This window comes from Rhinoraja longicauda, chromosome 23, assembly GCF_053455715.1.
Source record: "Rhinoraja longicauda isolate Sanriku21f chromosome 23, sRhiLon1.1, whole genome shotgun sequence".
Classification (NCBI taxonomy): Eukaryota; Metazoa; Chordata; class Chondrichthyes; order Rajiformes; family Arhynchobatidae; genus Rhinoraja; species Rhinoraja longicauda.
The window spans coordinates 33,259,078-33,277,323 of NC_135975.1; the positions used below are offsets into that span (position 1 = coordinate 33,259,078).

Below are 18,246 nucleotides of genomic sequence, written 5' to 3' on the forward strand. Positions count from 1 at the left end.
GTATGTTCACAATAACCCACAATAACTTCCTATTTTAAAATAAAACTATTGTATTGATGAATTAGAAAGAATTAACACAACAAAACAGATATCTTCTTTACTGATGCTTTAGAGTCACAGAGTGATACAGCTTGTAAACAGACCCTTGGGCCCAACTTGCCCACAGAAAGGTCAGTGTGGGAATGGGAGGGGGTGGGGGGGGGGTTTGAGTGTTTAGGGGCATTGGCTCTCAGGAGGGAACGGACAAACTGGGATTGTTGCACAGCGGCCATCACACTAGAGTCTAAAACAAGCCCAGACTGCCCTGCGGAAACGAAAAGTGGAAATTCAAACAAGATGAGAGGGTCTCGTACCTTCCTGTGAACATGGACTCGGCCTGCTCCCCGATGACATCCAGGTCTGGCACTGCATGAAACACAGCAGGGTTTCAGAGCCAGCCCCCGTGATACAATCAAACACCTGCCCACCGTAGCTCACGCTGTCAGACACGCGTGCACGCAAACTCCACACAGGCTGACTGACTTTGGTGAAACACAAGTAATGTTGGCTCGGCTGGCTGTTTCTCTTCTCACCCAATGGAAATAAGCAGAGATGCCTCACACCAACTAGCCTAAATTCCTGCCCCCCCCCCCCCCCGACCCCCACCAACCCATTATTTACTTCCAACCCCCCCCCCCAATACCAAGAACTCTTTATTCTTTTGGGCTTCCACTCGCAATGTTGTCCTTAACTTATATCATTAGAAAGAAATTCCACCCTCACCTACTTTGAAACACCAATACACACACACACACACACACACACACATGCCCAGGCACAACACACACACACACTCACACACACACACACACACACACACACACACACACACACACACACACACACACACACACACACACACACACACACACACACACACACCATATACACACCCACACACGCACACATGCCCAGGCACACCACACACACACACACACACACCCCACACACACCCTACACACACACACATGCCCAGGCACACCACACACACACACACACACATCATAACACACACACACACACCCACACACATCAACACACACACACACATCAACACACACACACACACAACACACACACACAATCAACACACACATCAATACACACACACACATCAACACACACACAAAACACACATCAACACACACCAACACACACACACACGCATCCACACCAACGCACAGATGCACCCACACCAACATACACACAAATACTGACACACACACACCAACAGGCACACACACACCAAGCCACACAGACACACCAACACACACACACACTAACACATCCCAACACATACAGACACACCAAACACACACACCTCAACACACACACACACCAACACACGCACATACAAACACACACTGCCCCCATACACACACACACAAACACACATCCACACCCCCCCACATACCCCAACACACACCAACACACACACACACCCTAACACACACATACAGCAACACACACCAACACACATACATACCCAGAAAAACCGTATTGTGAAGTTATGAAAGTAAAATGGTTTAAGAATTGTTTGTCATGAAGAACATTTTGCAGTGGTCTATCAGCTTTTTATTCTATTTTGTATTGTCAAATACAATGGCCGCTAAACCATTCTGCCAAGTGTTGATAACCGGGCTGGGTGATTCTATGCGGCCAGATATTGCCATGAGCACAGACAGAAGGATGCATCAGTCACTGCGGGCTGAGTGGTGCAGCGGTAGAGTTGGTGCGTTGCAGCACCAGAGACCCAGCTTTGGTCCTGACTGCGGGCACTGCCAGAGTGCGTAGGTACGGTTGACACTTACCCGTGCTTTCTGTCGATGTGCCGACCACTGAATCGGAGGAGTTGCTGTCCCCAAACTCCTTCTTGTAGATGGACAGTATGTAGGAGATGCGGTAGTCCAGTCTGACGCTCAGGATGAACTGAAAGGCAAGTCCCCTCTTTAATAATGACAGGAGGTGCAGAATTACATGGCCGTCAGACCCTGGACAAAACAGAACTTCAGGCCGACGGTGTAGGAAAATAACTGCAGATGCTGGTTCAAATCGAAGATGGACAAGCCTAGATCTCACATACTTGAACCTACTTAGGGCGGCACGGTGGCGCAGTGGCAGAGTTTCTGCCTCACGGCGCCAGAGACCCGGGTTCGATTCTGACCACGGGCGCTGTCTGTCAGGAGTTTGTACGTTCTCCCCGTGACCTGCGTGGGTTTTCTCCGGGTGCTCCGGTTTCCTCCCACACTCCAAAGACGTGCAGGTTTGTAAGTTAATTGGCTGAGGTAAAATTGTAAACTGTGTGTAGGATAGAGCTGGTGTGGGGGATCGCTGGTCGATGCATGGCTCGCTGGGCCGAAGGGCCTGTTTACAGGCTGTATCTCCAAACTAAACTAAACTAGACTAAACTAAACTAGACTAGGCTTAACTAAACTAAACTAAGCTGAACTAAGCTAGACAAGCAAGTACCGATGAGTGCTTTAAACTGGGCTGGTTGCGATGGGATTTAATGATCACCTGCTTACCTGCAGTATCTCGATGATCTTCAGCTTGGTGTCCATGACGGTCACGTCTTCGTTCTCCGTGGTTGGCGCTTGCTTTGCCTGCCCGCTGGGCGCGGGGGTCTCGTGCCCGTCCCCCAGGATGCCTGGCAAGAGGGACCCTCGGCTCAGCACCATCTGGGTCATCATCTCACCCACTCCGTGGATGGTCCTGATCACGTTGTTGCCTGAAGGACAGAGGAGGCCAAGGATGGGCGAGAGGCCTGGAGGAACCCCAGAGGAGATCCCACCGAGTCGCGGCCCGCCCCGGCGGCAGGCCTGGCCCGCCCACCGCCGGGCCCCAGATGCACCACCAGGCCAAACGGCCCTCATGGTGGGGAGACCGCCGAGAACATAGGAGGGCCCCGCGAGGAGGGACCCCTGATACCGAGAGTGAGGAGGGTGCTGAGCGTGAGGAGGGTGGGAGTGAGGAGGGAGTGGGGAGTGAGGAGGGAGCGGGGAGTGAGGAGGGAGTGTGGAGGGTGGGAGTGAGGAGGGAGTGGGGAGTGAGGAGGGAGCGGGGAGTGAGGAGGGAGTGGGGAGGGAGTGGGGAGTGAGGAGGGAGCGGGGAGTGAGGAGGGAGCGGGGAGTGAGGAGGGTGCTGAGCGTGAGGAGGGTGGGAGTGAGGAGGGAGTGGGGAGTGAGGAGGGAGCGGGGAGTGAGGAGGGAGCGGGGAGTGAGGAGGGAGCGGGGAGTGAGGAGGGAGCGGGGAGTGAGGAGGGAGCGGGGAGTGAGGAGGGTGCTGAGCGTGAGGAGGGTGGGAGTGAGGAGGGTGGGAGTGAGGAGGGAGCGGGGAGTGAGGAGGTAGTGTGGGAGTGAGGAGGGAGTGGGGAGTGAGGAGGGTGGGAGTGAGAAGGGAGTGGGGAGTGAGGAGGGTGGGAGTGAGGAGGGAGTGGGGAGTGAGGAGGGTGGGAGTGAGGAGGGAGTGGGGAGTGAGGAGGGTGGGAGTGAGGAGGGAGTGGGGAATGAGGAGGGAGTGGGGAGTGAGGAGGGTGGGAGTGAGGAGGGAGCGGGGAGTGAGGAGGGAGTGTGGAGGGTGGGAGTGAGGAGGGTGGGAGTGAAGAGGGTGGGAGTGAGGAGGGAGTGGGGAGTGAGGAGGGAGCGGGCAGGGCGGGAGTGAGGAGGGAGCGGGGAGTGAGGAGGGAGCGGGGAGTGAGGAGGGAGTGTGGGAGTGTGGAGGGTGGGAGTGAGGAGGGAGTGGGGAGTGAGGAGGGAGTGGGGAGTGAGGAGGGAGTGTGGAGGGTGGGAGTGAGGAGAGAGCAGGGAGTGTGGAGGGTGGGAGTGAGGAGGGAGTGGGGAGTGAGGAGGGAGCGGGGAGTGAGGAGGGAGTGGGGAGTGAGGAGGGAGTGGGGAGGGAGTGGGGAGTGAGGAGGGAGGGGGGAGTGAGGAGGGAGTGGGGAGGGAGTGGGGAGTGAGGAGGGAGCGGGGAGTGAGGAGGGAGTGAGGAGGGAGTGGGGAGTGAGGAGGGTGGGAGTGAGGAGGGAGTGTGGGAGTGAGGAGGGAGCGGGGAGTGAGGAGGGAGTGTGGGTGTGAGGAGGGAGTGGGGAGTGAGGAGGGAGTGTGGGTGTGAGGAGGGAGTGTGGGAGTGAGGAGGGAGTGGGGAGTGAGGAGGGAGTGAGGAGGGTGCTGAGTGAGGAGGGACCCGTAGCACCCAGAGCCGGGGGCCCCTGAGAGGGAGGAGGGCCGACGGGGGATGGGCCACCCTGAGCAAGACCCACAGGTGACAGACCCCCAGCCTGAATAACACCCTTGCACCACAACACTCTGCCTGCCACGAGTAAGCCAGCCCTAAATCCAAATGGCCATGTCACTGTGGATCCCACGCATCTTAGACTTCTGGATCAGCCACCGTGGGGGACATTTATCAAAATCTACATCAACATCATCCACCATCCTACCCTCAACCACGGTGGCGCAGCGGTAGAGTTGCTGCCTTACAGACAATGCAACGCTGGTTCGATCCCGACTACGGGCGCCGTCTGTACGGAGTTTGTACGTTCTCCCCGTGACCTGCTTGGGTTTTCTCCGAGATCCTCGGTTTCCTCCCGCTCTCCAAAGACGTACAGGTTTGTAGGTTAATTGGCTTGGTAAATGTAAACATTGTCCCTAGTGGGTGTAGGATAGTGTTAATAAACGGAAATAGCCGGTCGGCGTGGACCCGGTGGGCCGAAAGGGCCTGTTTCCGCGCTGTGTCTCTAAACTAAACTAGACTAAACCACCTTCGTCACTCCTCAGGTAAGTCAAGCGTTCGTAAGTGGTGGCGTCACTGGATAAAGCCATGCTGATTGATCCTAGGCAGCCCATTCTGTTCCAGAACCGAATCCATCATGCACTGGGGCGGTGCAGTGGTAGTGTTGCTACCTCACTGCGCATGCTGAATGGCCTAATCCTGCTCCTAACACTTAGTCAATGAAAATGTGGAATGGATTAATGCTGGCTCGAGGAAGGTGACATCGAGGCGCGCAAAGATAACATTTAATCAGGAGGACAGTGGAACTAGTCGGAGAACTAGGATGGGGGAGGGACGGAGAGAGAGGGAGAGCAAGGGCTACCTAAACTTAGAGAAGTCAATATTCCTACCGCTGGGCTGTAAGCTGCCCAAGGAAAATATGAGGTGACACATCTTGGCTGAAAATAACAAATGGGGGAATAAAACAGCACGTTTGTATTTAGTGGTGTTGTATGTGTATTTATTAGAATCTGATCAAGGCAAGAATTTAAGGTAGACACAAAATGCTGGAGTAACTCAGCGGGTCGGGCAGCATCTCTGGAGAGAAGGCATGGGTGACTTTTTGGGTCGAGACCCTTCTTCAGACTTTTGTTCCTACAAGGCAGGAATCTGACAGTGGGCATCATTTCCCACACATCATTTGCGTGCAGTTTCGTCCTCCTAATTTGACAAAGGACATCCTTGCTGTTGAGATTAGTTCACCAGGTTAGTTCCCGGGATGGCGGGACTGTCATATGAAGAAAGAATGGGTCACTGGAATTTAGAAGAATGAGAGGGGATCTTATAGAAACATATAAAATTCTTAAGAGATTGGACAGGCTAGATGCAGGAAACATGTTCCCGATGTTGGGGGGAGTCCAGAACCAGGGGTCACAGTTTTATAATAAGGGGTAGGCCATTTAGGACTGAGATGAGGAGAAACGCTTTCACCCAGAGAGTTGTGAATCTGTGGAATTCTCTGCCACAGAAGGCAGTGGAGGCCAATTCACTGGATGTTTTCAAGAGAGAGTTAGACATAGCTCTTAGGGCTAATGGAATCAAGGGATATGGGGAAAAAGCAGGAACGGGGTACTGATCCTGGATGAACAGCCATGATTGTATTGAATGGCGGTGCTGGCTCGAAAGGCCATGTGGCCTACTCCTGCACCTATTTTCTATGTTTCTATTTCAAAGTGACCGGGTCAAACAGTGACACGTTCTCATGAAGTATTAGCTTGCCCTGAGGTAGAGCACTTTTACAGAGAAGGAGAAGCCTTCGAAAATTTACCTCCGTCTTGAAACTTGTTCAACCTTTCCAAGTACGAGGTGGTGGGATTCTGAACGCTGTCCAGGATGGCTAGCAATGTTCGAATTAGCCGCAGGAGCTCGCTGAAGCTGTAGAACCCAAAGTATATTAGGTTCCGAGCCAAATTCACCACCTAGAACAAAAATCCAAAGAGATCTGGTCAGTTGATCAACAGTTATCAAACAAAATCAACAGGATGTTACCAAGACTCGAGAGGCTGATCTATTCGGGAAGGTTGGGCAGGCTAGGACCTAATACATAGACTCATTGAGTCATTCAGAGTGGAAACAGGCCCTTCAGCCCAACTTGCCCATACCGACCAACATGTCCCAACTACATTAGTCCCTTCTGTGGAATTCTCTGCCACAGAGGGCAGTGGAGGCCAATTCACTGGATGAATTTGAAAGAGAGTTAGATAGAGCTCTAGGGGCTAGTGGAATCAAGGGATATGGGGAGAAGGCAGGCACGGGTTACTGATTGTGGATGATCAGCCATGATCAAAATGCATGGCGGTGCTGACTCGAAGGGCCAAATGGCCTCCTCCTGCACCTATTTTCTATGTTTCTATCTGCCTGTGTTTGGCCCATATCCCTCAGAACCTGTCCAATCCATGTACTTGTCTAAATAATTCTTAAACGTTGCGATAGTGCCAGCGTCACCTCCTCTGGCAGCTCGTTCCATACGCCCACCACCCTTTGTGTGAAAACGTTACCCCTCAGGTTCCTATTAAATCTTTCCCTCTTCACCTTAAACCTATGTCCTCCGGTTCTCGATTTCCCTACTCTGGGCCAGAGACTGTGCGTTTACGCGATCTGTTCACCTCGTTAAGTTATACACGGCACGGTAGCGCAGCGGTAGAGTTGCTGCTTTACAGCGAATGCAGCGCCGGAGACTCAGGTTCGATCCTGACTACGGGTGCTGCACTGTAAGGAGTTTGTACGTTCTCCCCGTGACCTGCGTGGGTTTTCTCCGAGATCTTCGGTTTCCTCCCACACTCCAAAGACGTACAGGTATGTAGGTTAATTGGCTGGGTAAATGTAAAAATTGTCCCTAGTGGGTGTAGGATAGTGTTAATGTACGGGGATCACTGGGCGGCACGGACTTGGAGGGCCGAAAAGGCCTGTTTCCGGCTGTAGATATATGATATGATATGATATGATACGCCTCTATAAGATCACCCCACCCACCCTCAAAGGGCAGGAGGCTAAGAGGCGATCTTGAAGAGGTGCATAAAGTCATGAGGGGAATAGACAGGGTGAGCACATAGGGTCTTTTACCCAGCGTAGGTGGATCAAGGAGCAGAGAATATAGGTTTAACGTGAGAGGGAAAGGATTTAATTGGTGAGCTGTGCAAGATGTAATAGGAATCCGAGGGGCAACTTTGCCACACAGAGGCTGTTGGGCGTATGGAACAAGCTGCCAGAGGAGGTAGTTGACGCAGGTACCATCACAGCATTTGAAAGACACTTGAAAGAGATACACCGATCAGCCAGAACATTATGACCTGATGAGCCAAAACATTATGCCCACCTGCCTAATATGCTGTTGGTCCTCCGTGTGCAGCCCCATACGCAGCAGGGTGCGATGCACTGTGTATTGTGACACATTCCTCCCGTGACCACTATTAAAATTTTCCGTGACTTGTGCCACAGTCGACCTGTCGATTCGGACCAGCGGGATAGCCTTTGTTGCCCTCGTGCATCGATGAGCCTTGGGCGCCCAACACCCTGTCGCCGGTTTGTGGTTTGTCCCTCCTCGGACCACTGTCGGTCGGTACTCACCACTGCTGACCGGGAGCACCCCACAAGCCTTGCCATTTCAGAGATGCTCTGACCCAGTTGTCTGGCCATAACCTTGTCAAAGTCGCTCAGGTCTTTACTCCTGCCCATTTCTCCTGCATCCAACACATCAACTTCAAGAACCGACTGTTCACTTGCTGCCTAATATATCCCACCCCTTGACAGGTGCCATTGTAACATGATAATCAATGTTATTCACTTCGCCTGTCAGTGGTCATAATGTTTTGGCTGATCGGTGTATATGGATAGGAAAGGTTTAGAGGGGTATGGCCCAAACGCAGGCAGGTGGGACTAGTGGAGACGGGACATTTTGGTCGGTGTGGGAAATTTGGGCCGAATGGCCTGTTTCCGTGCTGTATGACTCTAAAGTTGCGTCCTTTTATCGTGAGGCTATGGCCACCGGTCCTAGACTCTCCCACTCCTGGCCACGTTTGATCGCAGTATATTGGTCGCATTCCCTTCAGTGTTAAACTATGGGATCAACTTTGCAATTTGGGCCAAAAAAAAATCAAGAAAGGGCGGCAGCAATCAATAGTTTTTGGGAGAAGCCACGATGGTGTCCCCCCCCACTCTCGGTAACCCACCTCAAAGGTCAGCTTGATCTTCTCCTTGACTCCGAACGGGAATGATTGAGCCACCACATCCTTCAGGTACTCCTCCACAAAGTCCATGGTCAGGGCAAACTTGTTCTTCTTGTCATCACGGGACATGTCCGTCACCAGGTCGTACCTGCCCGGAGATCGGCAACCATTAACGGAGACTCCTCCACCGGCACCAAGACATCCGCTCGTAACGCAAACCCTCTCCCTCTCATACTGACGGGCTGACACCACGGGCAACTGAACCATCCCACCACAACCAGAGGGCAGTGCTCAACTACTCTCGACCCCATTGGTGACCCTCGGACTATCCTTGATCGGACTCTACTGGCTTTACCTTGCACTAAACATTATCTCCTTATCATAGAAACATAGAAAATAGGTGCAGGAGTAGGCCATTCGGCCCTTCGAGCCTGCACCGCCATTCAATATGATCATGGCTGATCATCCAACTCAGTATCCCGTACCTGCCTTCTCTCCATACCCCCTGATCCCTTTAGCCACAAGGGCCACATCTAACTCCCTCTTAAATATAGCCAATGAACTGGCCTCAACTACCCTCTGTGGTAGAGAATTCCACAGACTCACCACTCTCTGTGTGAAATAAAACTTTCTCATCTCGGTCCTAAAAGACTTCCCCCTTATCCTTAAACTGTGACCCCTTGTTCTGGACTTCCCCAACATCGGGAACAATCTTCCTGCATCTAGCCTGTCCAACCCCTTAAGAATTTTGTAAGTTTCTATGAGATCCCCCCTCAATCTTATCATGTATCTATACACTGTAAACGGCTCGATTGTAATCGTGTATTGTCTTTCCGCTGACTGGTTAGCACGCAACAAAAGCTATTCACTGTACCTCAGTACACGACTAAACTATTTCGAGAGTCACGTGCTGATAAAGGGTGCTTAATGCTCACTGCAGGACTCAGTGCAGGGGACAAGCATTTAAAACATAAATGTGGTGCAGGTACAATCACAGCATTTGAAAGACACTTGAAGAGATATATGGATAGGAAAGGTTTAGAAGGGCGTGGGCGCAGCGGTAGAGTTGCTGCCTCACAGCGCCGGAGACCCGGGTTCCATCCTGACTACGGGTGCTGTCTGTACAGAGTTTGTACGTTCTCCCCGTGACCTGCGTGGGTTTTCTCCGGGTGCTCCGGTTTCCTCCCACACTCTAAAGACGTGCAGGTTTGTAGGTTAATTGGCTTGGTGTAAATGTAAATTGTCCCTCGTGTGTGTGGGACGGTGTTAGTGTGCGGGGGTCGCTGGTGGGCGCGGACTCGGTGGGCCGGGGGCCCTGTTTCCGCGCTGCATCTGTAAACTAAACCAAGCTGCAGTGAGCGGCGATACCGTGGCTTACTCGTGGATGGTGATCTTGGTGGGGATTTCTGTCCACAGCCGGGCGTACTTCACCGGGGTGACCGACTCCTGGGGGTCTCGGTCCACGTGCATGTGCAGCATCAGGCGGCAGAAGGACGCCCGCAGGTCGTAGGGCAGGTCCTCGTCTGACATGCAGCGCAGGATGAGGTCCACTCCCAGCTGCGTGGAGATCTGGTCAATGGCCAGGTACTGACGGTCGAGGCACATGCGGGCAAACAGGTTCAGCTGGTACCTGCAGGAGGAACCACATGCCAGTCTGGGTTAAAACATGGTCGCCCCACAACCTAGCTTCCCAACCCTCTCTCCATCCCTCCCCATCCTAGTTCACCCCTCTCTCTCCATCCCTCCCCATCCTAGTTCACCCCCCTCTCTCCATCCCTCCCCATCCCAGTTCTCCCAACCCAATCTCTCCATTCCTCCCCATCCTAGTTCACCCCCTCTCTCCATCCCTCCCCATCCTAGTTCACCCCCCTCTCTCCATCCCTCCCCATCCCAGTTCTCCCAACCCAATCTCTCCATCCCCATCCTAGTTCTCCCAACCCAATCTCTCCATTCCTCCCCATCCTAGTTCACCCCTCTCTCTCCATCCCTCCCATCCTAGTTCACCCCCCTCTCTCCATCCCTCCCCATCCCAGTTCTCTCCATCCCCATCCTAGTTCTCCCAACCCAATCTCTCCATCCCTCCCCATCCTAGTTCACCCCTCTCTCTCCATCCCTCCCCATCCTAGTTCACCCCCCTCTCTCCATCCCTCCCCATCCCAGTTCTCCCAACCCAATCTCTCCATCCCCATCCTAGCTCTCCCAACCTAATCTCTCCATTCCTCCCCATCCTAGTTCACCCCTCTCTCTCCATCCCTCCCCATCCTAGTTCACCCCTCTCTCTCCATCCCTCCCCATCCTAGTTCACCCCTCTCTCTCCATCCCCCCATCATAATTCTCTGCGTTATCACTCTTGTGACTTTACACACTTGCACCAATCCAACCACTACCCAACATATGGAGAGGATGTTTCCACCAGTGGGGGAGTTTAATACCAAGGCCTATAGCCTCAGAATAAAAGGACGTGGTTTTAGAAAGGAGACGAGGAGGGATTTCTTTAGTGAATCTGTAGAATCACAGACGGCTGGGGGGGCCGTGAATGGATATTTTTAAGGCGGAGATTGACACTGAGAGGGAGAGATAGATCAGCCATGATTGAATGGCGGTGGAGACGATGGGCCGAATGGCCTATTTCTGCTCCGATAACTTGTGAACTTTCACAGGAAACCCATCGGCGGAAAGTCACGCGGTCTCAGGGACAACGTGCAAACTCCACAGTGCCTGTGATGTGTCTATCCGGTCTCCTCTCAACCTCCAACGTACTCGTGAAAACAGTCCAAGCCTGTCCAACCTCTCCTTATAGCTAACACCCTCCAATAGTAACGGCATTTTACTAAACCTCCTCTGCCCCCATTCACATTACATTACATCACTGTAGAGATATAGGGCCCACTGAGATCCCGTGCTGACCAGCCACCACCCCGTTACCACACTAACGCTATCCCACACACTTTACCATTTTTACCAAAGGCAATAAATCTACAAACCTGCACGTCTTTGGGGTGTGGGAGGAAACCAAAGATCTCGGAGAAAACCCACGTGGTCACGGGGTGAACGTGCAAACTCCACACAGACAGCACCCGTGGTCAGGATCGAACCCGAGTCCCTGCCCCCGTCAGGCAACATTCTTCATTAGTGCGGGTGTCAAGGGTTACGGGGATAAGGCAGGAGATTGGGGTGAGGAGGGAGAGATAGATCGGCTATGATTGAATGGCGGGGTAGACTTGATGGGCAGAATGGCCCATTTCTACTTCTATAATCTTTTGATCATCACGAACTCTACCACTGCGCCACCGTGCCGCCCCCAACTTGTCCCTTTAAGTGAACTGGGCTGTGTTCATTTCTCCACTCCCTCTCTCTCACCCTAAGGAAATGCGATTGATTACCGACACGTTACCTGTAGTAGGTTAGGATATCGTTGGCCTCCTTGTTGCCCTCCTTGGCCTCCTCGGCCAGCTGGCGGATAGACTTGCCGTGTGGCTCTTTGTCCCCGTCTATCCAGTACAACCACACCTCATCTTCCTCGCCCTCCTCTTCCAGCAACGGGCTCTCAATGCTGAAGTCGTCACGAATCGAGAGCAGCCTTTCAAAGAGAGAACATCATCTTATCATATATATACAGCCGGAAACAGGCCTTTTCGGCCCTCCAAGTCCGTGCCGCCCAGCGATCCCCGTACATTAACACTATCCTACACCCACTAGGGACAATTTTTACATTTACCCAGCCAATTAACCTACATACCTGTACGTCTTTGGAGTGTGGGAGGAAACCGAAGATCTCGGAGAAAACCCACGCAGGTCACGGGGAGAACGTACAAACTCCTTACAGTGCAGCACCCGTAGTCAGGATCGAACCTGAGTCTCCGGCGCTGCAATCGCTGTAAAGCAGCAACTCTACCGCTGCGCTACCGTGCCGCCCTTACCACCAGAGACATCACACTTGGGGTGAAAGAAGCGTCGGAGGTTTTGCAACAAGCTCATCTACTCTTCTATGCATCAGTGCTAGCTTGCAAACAAAAAGCTCATTTGGTCTGGTTCAGGTCGTAAGTGATAGGAGCAGAATTATGCCATTCGGCCCATCAAGTCTACTCCGCCATCCTCGTCTTTTCCTCTCAACCCCATTCTCCTGCCTTCTCCCCATAACCCCAGACACGCGAACTAATCAAGAATCTATCCATCTCTGCCTTAAAAATATCCATTGACTTCGACTGCAGTTTAATGTAGATAAGTGTGAGGTTATTCACTTTGGAAGTAAGAATAGAAAGGTAGATAATTATCTGAATGGTGTCAAGTTAGGAGGAGGGGGAGTTCAACGAGATCTGGGTGTCCTAATGCATCAGTCAATGAAAGGAAGCATGCAGGTACAGCAGGCAGTGAAGAAAGCCAATGGAATGTTGGCCTTCATAACAAGAGGAGTTGAGTATTGGAGCAAAGAGGTCCTTCTACAGTTGTACCGGGCCCTGGTGAGACCGCACCTGGAGTACTGTGTGCAGTTTTGGTCTCCAAATTTGAGGAAGGATATTCTTGCTATGGAGGGCGTGCAGCATAGGTTCACTAGGTTAATTCCCGGAATGGCGGGACTGTCGTATGTAGAAAGGCTGGAGCGATTGGGCTTGTATACACTGGAATTTAGAAGGATGAGGGGGGATCTTATTGAAACATCATATCATATCATATATATACAGCCGGAAACAGGCCTTTTCGGCCCTCCAAGTCCGTGCCGCCCAGCGATCCCCGTACATTAACACTATCCTACACCCACTAGGGACAATTTTTACATTTACCCAGCCAATTAACCTACAAACCTGTACGTCTTATAAGATAATTCGGGGATTGGACACATTAGAGGCAGGAAACATGTTCCCAATGTTGGGGGAGTCCAGAACAAGGGGCCACAGTTTAAGAATAAGGGGTAGGCCATTTAGAACGGAGATGAGGAAGAACTTTTTCAGTCAGAGAGTGGTGAAGGTGTGGAATTCTCTGCCTCAGAAGGCAGTGGAGGCCAGTTCGTTGGATGCTTTCAAGAGAGAGCTGGATAGAGCTCTTAAGGATAGCGGAGTGAGGGGGTATGGGGAGAAGGCAGGAACGGGGTACTGATTGAGAGTGATCAGCCATGATCGCATTGAAAGGCGGTGCTGGCTCGAAGGGCTGAATGGCCTACTCCTGCACCTATTGTCTATTGTCTATTGTCTATTGTTACTCCAGCACTCTGTGAAATGTCACCTATCCATGTTCTCCACAGATGCTGCCTGACCCGCTGAGTTACTCCAGCACTCTAAGTCTGTCTTCGGCCCTGTAAAGAATATGCTGGCTTACTTGGTTCGAATGAGGATGTCAGAGTTGGATGAGTTCAGCATAAACTTGCAAATGAGCTCCTGTGTGATGGGAATGGCAATTTTGTTGGACACGCACAGGTCTGACAAGTAATCCAAAAACCTGCAGAGAAAAAAAGACACGTTTAGCTCAGAGATACAGCTTGGAAACAGGCCCTTCGGCCCACACCAACCACTCATCCCCCATTCGTGCTAGTTCTATGCTATCCCACTTTTCATCCAGTCTACACATCCATTTTACAGAAGCCAATTAACCTACAGAGCCGAAGATGGACACAAATTGCTGGAGTAACTCAGCGGGTTGCTCAGACTGAATCTGAAGAAGGGTCTGGACCCGAAACGTCACCCATTCCTTGTCTCCAGAGATGCTGCCTGACCCGCTGAGTTACTCCAGCATTTTGTGTCCGTCTTTGGTTTAAACCAGCATCTGCAGTTCCGTCATACATAGCCAACAAAGCCCCACGCCTTTGGGATGTGGGAGGAAGACAGTGCACAGGGAGGGAAACCATGGTCACAGGGAGAACATATCAACTCCACACAGACGGCAGCAGAGGTCGGGATCGATCCTGGGTCTCTGGCGCTGTGAGGCAGCAACTCTACACATGGATGTCACTGGAACTCTCTGCCAATTCCCTTTCACCACCACTCCCGACACACCAGGGGCAATTTACAGAGGGCCAGTTTATCTACAAACCTGCTTCTTTTTAGGGTGTGGGAGGAAACCGGAGCACCCGGAGGAAACCCACGCAGGTCACGGGGAGAACGTACAAACTCTCCACACACACGTACAGACGGCACCCGTGGTCGGGATTGAACCAGGCACTGTGAGGCAGCAGCTCTACCCGCTGCACCACTGTGCCGCCCACAATCATCAAATATTTTAAAATAATAAGGTAATTCGTGATAGGAGCAGAATTAGGCCATTCGGCCCGTCATGTCTACTCCGCCATTCAATCATGGCTGATCTATCTCTCCCTCCCAACCCCATTGTCCTGCCTTCTCCCCATAACCCCTGACACACGTACTAATCAAGAATCTATCTATCTCTGCCTTCAAAATATCCACTGACTTGACTTGCATAGCCTTCTGTGGCAATGAATTCCACAGATTCACCACCTCTGCCTAAAGACATTCCTCCTCATCCCCTTCCTAAAAGAACATCTTTTAATTCTGAGGCTGTGACCTCCAGTCCTAGACTCTCCCACTAGTGGACACATCCTCTCCACATCCACTCTATCCAGGCCTTTCACCATTCTGTACCATGAGGTCCCCCTCATTCTTCTAAACTCCAGCAGAGTACAGGCCCAGTGCCGGCAAGCGCTCATTATAGGTTAACCCACGCATTCCTGGGATCATTCTCGCAAACCACATCAGTCTCTAGAAGAGTCTCAACCCGAAACGCCACCCATTCCTTCTCTCCCAAGATGCTGCCTGACCCGCTGAGTTACTCCAGCATTTTGTGTCCACCATCATTCTCGTAAACCTCCTCTGGACCCTCTCCACAGCCAGCACATCCTTCTTCAGATATGGGGCACAAAATAGCTCACGATATTCCAAATGCGGCCTGACCAGCGCCTTATAGAGCCTCAGCAAGCATTTTGGAAGTTATCCTTTCACGGACACTTGAGAAAGTTTTGAAAGAATGGGGCCAGAATTTGCTGACAAAAGTATGGGAATAGGGTTGCCAACTTCCTCACTCCCAAATAAGGGACACGGTGACTTCACCTTGAGACCTCACCCAGCCAGCGGCCACGTGCTTCCTCTTCACCAATGGTGGCCGCCCGGGCCGGGAGGCAGGTTACTAGGCAACCTCCATTAGGCGGTGCCCGGGCCTACACTGTCCGGGCCGACAGCGGCCCCTGGGCTAGTGTCCGGGCCTACAGTGTCCGGGCATACAGTGTCTGGGCCTACAGTGTCCAGTCTTACAGTGTCCAGGCCTACAGTGTCCGGGCCTACAGTGTCTGGGCCTTCAGTGTCTAGTCTTACAGTGTCCGGGCCTACAGTGTCCGGGCCTACAGTGTCCGGGCCTGTAGTGTCCGGGCCTACAGTGTCCAGGCCTACAGCGCCGTCCGGGACAAGGGCAGTCCCGGACAGGACAAACCAATTTAGCCCAATATACGGGATGTCCCGGCTAATACGGGACAGTTGGTGACACTAGTGGGAATGAAAGGCCCATCCCATTATCCTGCCTCTCCCTTCATGTTTGCCCTTTTATTTAACTGATCCGTCCACCCCTTATCCGTCTGCCTGGATCTGACCAAAGTCTATTTTGTCCCTCGTGGTTCCCGGCGATTCCCCTGATGTTGCCTCTACCAATGAATCTTTGTGGTTGGAAGCAGCCCTTCAAAGCTCCGTGTGCTTTGCCACGTTACCGATTTGCATTTGCTGTAATTTGCAAAGCAAAGTAGGGGGGAAAAACGAACTCAACCACCTGCCTTGACGATGCGGGTGACCCACAGTGACAACCAGGTGGCCAGGGCAACCGTGGGTCTCATTCACAGCTGGCCCCGGGCACCCTGAGCCCAACCGTGGGCCTCATTCACAGCTGGCCCCGGGCACCCTGAGCCCAACCGTGGGCCTCATTCACAGCTGGCCCCGGGCACCCTGAGCCCAACCGTGGGCCTCATTCACAGCTGGCCCCGGGCACCCTGAGCCCAACCGTGGGCCTCATTCACAGCTGGCCCCGGGCACCCTGAGCCCAACCGTGGGCCTCATTCACAGCTGGCCCCGGGCACCCTGAGCCCAACCGTGGGCCTCATTCACAGCTGGCCCCGGGCACCCTGAGCCCAACCGTGGGCCTCATTCACAGCTGGCCCCGGGCACCCTGAGCCCAACCGTGGGCCTCATTCACAGCTGGCCCCGGGCACCCTGAGCCCAACCGTGGGCCTCATTCACAGCTGGCCCCGGGCACCCTGAGCCCAACCCAGCCTCCCCAACGTCCACCACCCACCCCAGACAGCACCAGGTCTGACCTCTCAATCAAGGGGCAGCCGTAGAAACAGGAGGGGCGTCAGAGAGAGAGGAGGGCCGTCAGAGAGAGAGGGGGGCCGTAGGAGAGAGGGGCGATCGGAGAGAGAGGGGGGGATCGGAGAGGGAGGGGGGGATCGGAGAGGGGGGATCGGAGATAGAGGGGGGATCGGAGAGAGAGGGGGGGATCGGAGAGAGAGGGGGGGGATCGGAGAGAGAGGGCCGTCGGAGAGAGAGGGGGGGATCGGAGAGAGGGGGGGGGATCGGAGAGAGAGGGGGGGATCGGAGAGAGAGGGGGGGATCGGAGAGAGAGGAGGGATCAGAGAGAGAGGAGGGATCAGAGAGAGAGGGGGGATCAGAGAGTGAGGGAGGATCGGAGAGAGAGGGGGGATCGGAGAGAGAGGGGGGATCGGAGAGAGAGGGGGACAGCCAGAGAGAGAGGGGGGATCGGAGAGAGAGGGGGGATCGGAGAGAGAGGGGGGATCGGAGAGAGAGGGGGGATCAGAGAGTGAGGGAGGATCGGAGAGAGAGGGGGGATCGGAGAGAGAGGGGAGATCAGAGAGTGAGGGAGGATCGGAGAGAGAGGAGGGATCGGAGAGAGAGGGGGGATCAGAGAGTGAGGGAGGATCGGAGAGAGAGGGGGACAGCCAGAGAGAGAGGGGGGATCGGAGAGAGAGGGGGTGATTGGAGAGAGAGGGGTCTGTAACATTGCCGGCTCCATAACATGGCGACACGTGTACTGCCTGGGTGCCTGGGTGAGGGCTGCTACATGACTTTACTGGGTTGTACGCAAACAAGCATCTCACTGTACTAGGTACATGTGACGATAAAGTACCGTTGACTCCACGGATTGAACCACCATGTCTTGTAGAGAGGGGGAAGACAAGGAACACAAGGAGCAGCCATAACTCCTTGAATCAAGCCTGGCAGCACGGTGGTACAGCGGTAGAGTTGCTGCCTTACAGCGAATGCAGCGCCGGAGACCCAGGTTCCATCCCGACGACGGGCGCCGCCTGTACGGAGTTTGTACGTTCTCCCCGTGACCTGCGTGGGTTTTCTCCCAGATCTTCGGTTTCCTCCCACACTCCAAAGACGTACAGAGTGATAGAGCTCAGAGGGCCATCGGAACACAGCTACCAGACTTGGAGGGCATCTACAACACACGATGCCTCAGAAAAGCCACCAGCATCCACAAAGACTCTTCACACCCCTGCAACAGTCTGTTCGAACTCCTTCCATCGGGCAGACGATACAAGGCCTTCTACGCCCGCACCTCCAGACTCAGGAACAGCTTCATCCCCAGGGCCACAGCTGCTATGAACCGGTCCTGCTGAGCCGGATGGCCACAACGCATAGATCAACTTGCACTTTACCCTGTCTAAAAACTGTTACAATTGTTTCGTTTCGTTGGGTTGCTGTTAATTACTTAAATTATTGCATGGTATGGGAGGCGCATTCCCAATCTCGTTGTACCC

At 53.2% G+C, this 18,246-nt stretch overlaps 1 protein-coding gene across 1 annotated transcript in view; it reads right to left on the minus strand.

The window, feature by feature from the left end:
- Positions 1-18,246, minus strand: part of itpr2 (inositol 1,4,5-trisphosphate receptor, type 2) — a 222,025-nt gene that overhangs the window by 106,908 nt on the left and 96,871 nt on the right. The window contains 9 exon segments of the mRNA XM_078420082.1: positions 354-405; positions 1,851-1,968; positions 2,565-2,767; positions 6,077-6,227; positions 8,478-8,622; positions 9,853-10,104; positions 11,869-12,054; positions 13,788-13,907; positions 16,177-16,189. Of these exon segments, the coding sequence (XP_078276208.1) occupies positions 354-405; positions 1,851-1,968; positions 2,565-2,767; positions 6,077-6,227; positions 8,478-8,622; positions 9,853-10,104; positions 11,869-12,054; positions 13,788-13,907; positions 16,177-16,189 (1,240 nt within the window).